Below are 7628 nucleotides of genomic sequence, written 5' to 3'. Positions count from 1 at the left end.
CTAAGGAGGCTTGCTATAGTAAGATAAATATAGATTATAAAATCGTTACTAATAATTGTCCACAACACAAATACATCTGGGTGCATCCCACAATAAAGCAATAAATCAGGTCAAATGCCAGTGTTTATGATGTCTTCCCATCACACCAATTGAGTGCTGTCTGAGAGAACATATTGATTAGAGCTTTGATTATATTAAGTGTCCGACTGGTTAAGTATGCCATGACAACATCTACAAATTCAAGTATACTATTTACATTTTTATTCAAACTCTCCAACAATACATCTTTCAAACATTCCACATATTTATACATATGGTTGCTGTGCATATATATATATATATATTTATATAAAAATATTTTTAAGACTCAAGAGCCTAAAGGAGTTGAGAAGACATTATTGCTACATTTCAGCATTTACACAATACAATTGGAACAATAAAACAAATCTGAAACTATCAAGCTGCTCTGTAACTAAGTTGTCAACAAAAACAGAATTATAAAAATATAACTTCTGAGAATATTAAAAGGAAAAAACATTGTCTATCCAAGTGCCAAAGAAGTACCATGGTGTCATCAATTATTACAAGTTTGTTTCTTAAAGCTATAAAAGCCAAAAGATTTTTCATTTATCTATTATGATTATTATTATTATTATCATAGCCTTAGAAGTTGGGTTGAGGGAGGAAAATATGATACAAGACATGTTCTCCCCTTTAATACACCCACACATGGTGAATGTGTGGATAGGAGACAGGGACAGATTGCCCCCTCACTGAGTCCTGTCCCTACTTGGCAGCAAGTGGAAGGTGTGAAGTGGCTTAGCATATATAGTTGGAATGTATGAAACCTTTTCTACACGTCAGGGAATCTTAACTGTGCAGTGCTCCTACCTACACATTAAAATTTAGATACAGAGAACTCCATAGAGCCCCTTTCATACTTTCGGCTGAATGCAAAGAGGAGCAGGGCACTGTCAACTGGCACAATCCTGATCTGTGCTCTGTGTGTTTTTTACATGTGTACACTAGCAGAATGTAGGTGAAAACACAGTTATAGTGACAGTGGTTCCCATTCACATGCATAATTTTGATAATGTGCACAGTGCTCTGGGTGTGTGGAGGCTCACCCACTTCCTCACTTCAGAAAAGTGAGAATCTGCATGTGCAATGAGAAAACATATGGAGCATTTCCCTTCATAGAAGAGTACGGAAATCCCCTGCATAAAGCGATTCCTCATAAGCCTCAGCAAATTTTTGAAAGGTGCAACTGCGTAAATAATTCCAGTGCAAGTGCCACTTCTTAAAAATTGGCTAATGTATTTCTGTAACCTTAATCCCAAATAATCTGGTAGAATATGTAACTCTCGGTCAGCAAAAGCTAGCAGTGGTCAACTTAAGTTAAGCAGGCCTCTGGCAGTGCATTTTAAAAACTAACTTTCATTTGGACTAATAGTTGCTCAGTAATTCTGCATTTGGGTAGATAATTACAACTTACAAGTAAATACAAACTCAACCAGAAAGGTGGTTACATTAAGTATAAATAATAGAGTGCTAAATGAAAACTGCACTGTAATTATACAGGTATTTTAGTACAAATCTATGAATTAAAAGCTGTTTTCTGAGATTTTTGTTTATTGATAGACAAGTCCTTTTAGAAAATCAAAGGGTATTCAGATCTTTTTTTAAAAAATTCTTCTCAGAACGACTTATGGCAATATAGACATGTAAAGCCACCTGCCTACCATGATCCATTTAGTGCTAACATGAATAATCTCAAACATTTAGTTCTTTATCAATGTTGCCACTGCAGCAGCCAGTGTTAAAAGAGAAATAAGCCCTTCACGAGATGCAACCATGTGTTTTTCTCTAATAAGCTTTCACAGTTGCATGTACCCTACATGCTCTGAGGAGAGTAAGACAGTTATTTGACTTTTCTACATATATGCACACACAAAATAATTATGAAATAGGAACCTTCATTGGGGCATGTTTGTGTATATAACTGTTTTCCTAGCCAGACTACTAGTCACACAAGGAACATAGCATAGTCTCTACTTAAATACAGGCAGTTGATTCTTTACCAGACCTGGAAACGAACCTGATGTTATATTTAATGCCCTCAGTTCTCCAAGGGTTTATGATGATGCAATGATTTGTTCACTTGAAATGAACCATCAAACTGTGCCTTTTCCTCCCAATATATTCTGTAAGAAACAGATGCACAGGCTGACCTTCCAGTGTTTATAATGGGGATAAGAATTATACACTGGGCATCCTCTGCCACATGACAAAATGCAGGTACATTTGTATGTGTGTATACAAATGGGAACCTAGGCATACAAAACTAAAAGTTGGAAACTATCTTTTGTCTTCCCCTCTCTGTCCCTTCCTTAACTACCTCAACTAGAACATGAAGAAACATGAAGTGGAAGACAGACATGGTGGTCACCTGCCATAGTCTCTAATACCTCAGACAGAGTTGGGGAACTTGTCCCTCCAGATGTTGTAATGACTACAGCTCCCATAATCCCTGACCACCATAAGTGCTGGCTATAACTTATAACTGTAATGTATGGGAGATGAAGTACAACAATATCTGCAAATTCCCTCTATCAGAGGCAGGCCTATAATCTCTGATGGTCGGTACTTTTCAGTGGCCTAAATCGAACTGCTAATCTAAACTAGAGTGGATACACTGCAGTTCAATGAGAATTGCATTATGATTGATTTACCATTCAGCAATGGTTTCAATGGGTCTACTCTAGTTGGGTGTAGGAAGTGAATTTAGGCCAATGTCTTTCTGTTTCTTTCTAGTCAAGCAAGTACTGTCTTGGATTTAGGGGGCTCTATACAATCTTGGATTTCTGCTCACGCTGAAGCAGAATATAGTATATGCAGGTGGCTGCAATCTCCATTTCCCCAGTGCAACCCTATAAGCACTCTGAAGAAACTGTTTCAGATGGTTGCAAAACCTTCTGGAAATGTTTTTTGGGCAACTCTGGGAGTTGCAATGGGGAAAACTGAAAATCCAGATGCTACCACCAGATTCACATTGGATCCAGCCCAGAATATCATTTATTTATTTTTAATTTCAAAGATTTCAAAGTTTCACAAGTAATGGAAACTGTCTTTGCCTGTACTGATTTTCAAACACAGCCACCAATTTTCTACAGTTAGAGCTCTCAAGATCTTTCTTAAAAAATTGTTTTCAAAGAACTGCATACTCCACTTTTTAGAAATTCTTCCCCAATCCTAAATGTTAATGTTTATTTTTTCACTTTTACACTACAAATGTAAATAACAACATAGCAACTATACACAGACTCTAGCAAACAGTGTAACAATGCTGTAACTGTGATGTGTAATCTACTTTTATTTTTAACAGCATGTAATAAAAAAAACCCACAGAAAATTACTGTAATATTCCTACTACTCTTGGTGTAGCAGTGAATAAAACGGGAACAACCAGTATTTATTCTTTTAACAATGGCAGAATCTCAATCTAGGCTGGCTGAATTTGTTTTCAAACATCTTCATTTGTGAGGAGAGGCTGAGTAGATGAAGCACTGCTGCCCACTGAGTTGATTCTCACAGAATGATCTGTACCATTCCCTTGGCTACAAATTCCACTCGTAACGTTTGAGTAGATCTGGAAAAGATGCAAACTGGAATCAATGCTGAATGACTACACGTAACACCAAAGTGCCTATCAATTCTTTTACATGTATCTGAGGCACGTTAACACACTGTTCAGTCATTTTATAAGTACAAAATCTCATGCCACAATGACTTTTTTTTTACAAACTCTAAAGAATATAATCTGTTGCCACAAAAACAGCAACTTCACGAAACATTAAACACTCATGCATTTATGATGATATACATTTTCATGGTCTAGATTCCAATTCAGCAGGTGCATGTATTGTGCTGCATTACAGATGGACTATATACACTTGTTTGGATAGGGAGAAAGGAAGTGTGAACAGTGAAGTCAGCAAGGGATCTGGTTTATGGGAGGGGTGAATGAGGGCACAGCCCACCAATAAAAATTACCTTCTCCCCATGAAATTTTCCTTCATTCCCAAATTTCTAGCACTGTAGTATCTTAAAATATCAGTTGAATGCAGGTTAGGCATTCAAAGAAAACCTGGAGGCACATTTATCAAGAAATCTGATGAATACAGCAAATATAATAGTTGGTGAATAATTTTCACTCTCTGCAATGCTAAAAATTTGGGGAGTGAAGGAAATTTTAATTTGGATAAGCAGCATTTTTATTTGAGGGAACAATATTCTCATTTGCCCTACTCCACTACATCTCTAAGGTCACTTCTATCTTTCATTTCTCTCTGAACTCACTTGTTACATTCCCACCCTATCAATCATTCAGCTGTAGGTCAGCATAACATTTCCTGATGAATATGATGACGTGAACTCCAGGCCACTGAAGATTATGCCATAATAAATTCATTAGCTTTGAAGATGCCATTTTTACCATTGTAGAAAAGCCTTATAGCTGAACCCATATCCCCAAAATAGGCCCAGTGCCTTGGATATCTACCTTAAAATTCTAAAAACCTACAGTGGATTTACCAGTCCACTGATGTGGAAGTCATCAGCTACTCAGTGGGATGAATTCTCCTCTATAATTATTTTATCAATAACCACATGGAAGATTTTTCCAAAAATGTATTGGAAACCATCCAGGGTTCAACACCTTCTCACACTATATGCATTTGCTTTAAACTGAATGCAGGATGGTAGTAGGTCTCGATATACATTTTCTAAATATTGCGTCAAATAATGCTTGTTTCATAACAAAATTTTCACAGTGGCTAAAATGAACTGGTTTCCCAGTCAAACAGTCTTGTTTATGGATGCTAAGATAGCAAGAGTGATGTTTACCATGTCCTGAAAATAAGTGAATACTCAAAAGTACAATCATGTCTAATTAAAAATACTCACTAAGTTCAGTGGCTTACTCCTAGATAAATGGGTACAGGAATTGCTTTTCTCAATGTAATCTGTTCTTACCAAAAACCTGCCATAAGGGGTAAAAATCTCTCATCCAGTGCATTCAGTTATTTTTTACTGAACCAAGTCTCCCAGTATGAGATGGAAGTATCAAAGGGCCACATGAATAAAAGGGGCTCTGCTCTTCCTTTGCTACTAGAAACAATTGGAAATATTAAGTGAACAACAGAAACCAACTATTGAATGTATGCACAGGGATCCTTGCCCACTGCAGCACAGGTAGAAATATATAGTCAATGCACTTTCCCAAATGGAAGTTATTTCAGAAAACTAATACCAGATAAAAACTGAAAGCCAATGCCACTTTTGGGTAATTTTTTTGACTTCAAAAACAGTCCTGTGAGCCAATGATGAAAATGTTAAACTTGCATCCATGTTTAATAAAGCATCTATATTTCTGTAAACCAATAATGGTTTACAGAATGTATCTGTCTCTCTCTCTCTCCTTTAAAAAAAAAACAATCATTTTTATCAAAACACAGAGGAAAGTTTATTGGGGCTCCAGGTCATTTCAGTCCAGAAATTATTTTTATTTGATTTATATCCTGCCTTTGATCCATAAGGATCCCCAATACTGCTTCCCTAAAATTTCAAATATACAGTTAAAGTGGAGGAGCTTCCAGAACATCTGATGCACAGTGTTGATCCAAAGTGACCACCCAAGCCCTGAATTCTCACTAGGTCAAATTAGCTGTTCCCTTCTACCTTATTTTCTTTTCTTTGACTTGCTGGTAACTGGATGATCAAAGGCCTAATTGTGCACTCTCCACTCCTTCAGAGAGAGTTTGAAAAAATTACTTTCTTAGACTATAACTACCAGTACTCCAGAGACCAGGTTGGCTGTGGGGGTTATTGTCCAAAAAGGGAACATTTCTAATCTCTGCTCATTCTCTACACTGACCCATAACTGAATACTATAATGACTGTTTACTCATTGATTAACATATTATGTTTTTCCAGACTAAAACTCCCAGAATCTCTTAGCCAGCATGTCCAGTGGCCACACTATTGAGGATATTCTGGGAATTGTCCAAAAATAACTTCCAAGCTCTGAGAGAAATTCAACTAGTAATGCCTGTGATGAGCAAGATGACATCAGTATTTTTGATAAAGCTGCTAATTGCAAGCCACAATCTACTAAGTGCTACTCCCACAACAAGATACATGGAAATGGGTAAAAAATATGCAGCAAGAGTATTTACAATCATTACTATTTCCTTTTATTGAAAACATTCATAGCACAAAGAAAGGAATGTATTATAGTGTGCAACTACATTAAGCTGGACGCTCAGCACTTATCTCTATTCAGAACTCAGCCTAGAATATTTAACACTTACATGGTTTGTGGTATCTGAAATCTGTTGTTCAATCAGTTGTACAATTTGCTTAAATGTTGGTCTCTTTATAGGGTCTGCATCCCAGCAGCTCTTCATGATCTCGTACCTAGAGGCATGGTAAGAATTTATCAACTGAGATTTTGGCAGCAGACAAAACATTAATTACAAACATTACAAAAGTCTATTTGTTTTCTAAACAAACTATCAAGCCCATTGGTCAACCAAAGGAAAAAAACCAAAATAAACAGTGAACATACATTTAGAGAACCAATGTGGTATGGTGGTTTGAGTATTGGATTAGGGCTACAAGAGAGGGTCCAAATCCCTCTCAGCTATTACTTCTCAGTCTTGATAACCATGGACAAGTCCCACTCTCTCAGCCTCAGAGAAAGGCAATGGCAAACTTTGCTGGGCACCTTCAACTCATTTCTGACTTGTGGCGACTCTAAAGCAAACTTATAATGGGGCTTTATTGTCAAGATTTTTTCAATGTACGTGCCATTTATGGAATGTTTTCTTTTCTCTATTAAATCTTTTCTAAAAATCTACTTTAGGATTTTATTCAGTCTTTCTGTTCTCAGGTGCAGCTATCTGCCTTATTCCCATCTTAGCTACTTTAGTGGAAATCCTTAGTGACACATCGAAGTGCTTCACCTGGTATAGTTTAATATGCTACTAATGGGATTTTCCCCCATAAAAGAGTTTATGAGAATGTCATGTTTTCAAGATGTAACCATGAAGACCATAGAATCATAGAGTTGGAAGAGACCACAAGGGCCATTCAGTCCAACCCCCTGTCATGCAGGAAATCTAAATCAAATTATCCCTGACAGATGGCCATCCAGCCTGTTTAAAGACCTCCAAAGAAGGAGACTCCACTACACTTCGAGGGAGTGTGTTCCACTCTCAGACAGACCTTACTGTCAGGAAGTTCTTCCTAATGTTGAGGTGGAATCTCTTTTGCTGTAGCTTGCATCCATTGTTCCGGGTCCTAGTCTCTGAAGCAGCAGAAAACAAGCTTGCTCCCTCCTCAATATGACATCCCTTCAAATATTTAAACAGGGCTATCATATCATCTCTGAACCTTCTCTTCTCCAGGGTAAACATCCCCAGCTCCCTAAGCCGTTCCTCATAGGACATGGTTTCCAGACCCTTCACCATTTTAGTTGCCCTCCTTTGGACATGCTCCAGTTTCTCAATGTCCTTTTTGAATTGTGGCGCCCAGAACTGGATACAATATTCCAGGTGGGCCCGACC

The 7628-nt window shown here is 37.4% G+C and overlaps 1 protein-coding gene across 1 annotated transcript in view; it reads right to left on the bottom strand.

Annotated features, from left to right (window-relative positions):
* Window positions 1–309: 309 nt before the first annotated feature.
* KIT (KIT proto-oncogene, receptor tyrosine kinase) overlaps window positions 310–7628 on the bottom strand; it is a 105255-nt gene continuing 97936 nt past the window's right edge. The window contains exons 20-21 of the mRNA XM_089527220.1: window positions 6372–6477; window positions 310–3649 (exon numbers count right to left, since the gene is read on the bottom strand). Coding sequence (XP_089383346.1) covers window positions 3524–3649; window positions 6372–6477 — 232 coding nt within the window. The 3' untranslated portion in view covers window positions 310–3523. The remainder of the gene's footprint in view (window positions 3650–6371; window positions 6478–7628) is intronic.

The sequence above is a fragment of the Sceloporus occidentalis genome, unplaced genomic scaffold, assembly GCF_023333645.1.
Source record: "Sceloporus occidentalis isolate IW3139 unplaced genomic scaffold, rSceOcc1.0.p SCAF_5, whole genome shotgun sequence".
In the NCBI taxonomy this organism is placed as follows: Eukaryota; Metazoa; Chordata; class Lepidosauria; order Squamata; family Phrynosomatidae; genus Sceloporus; species Sceloporus occidentalis.
Note: the sequence above shows the minus strand (reverse complement) of the source record. Positions and strands in the feature narration are given on the sequence as shown.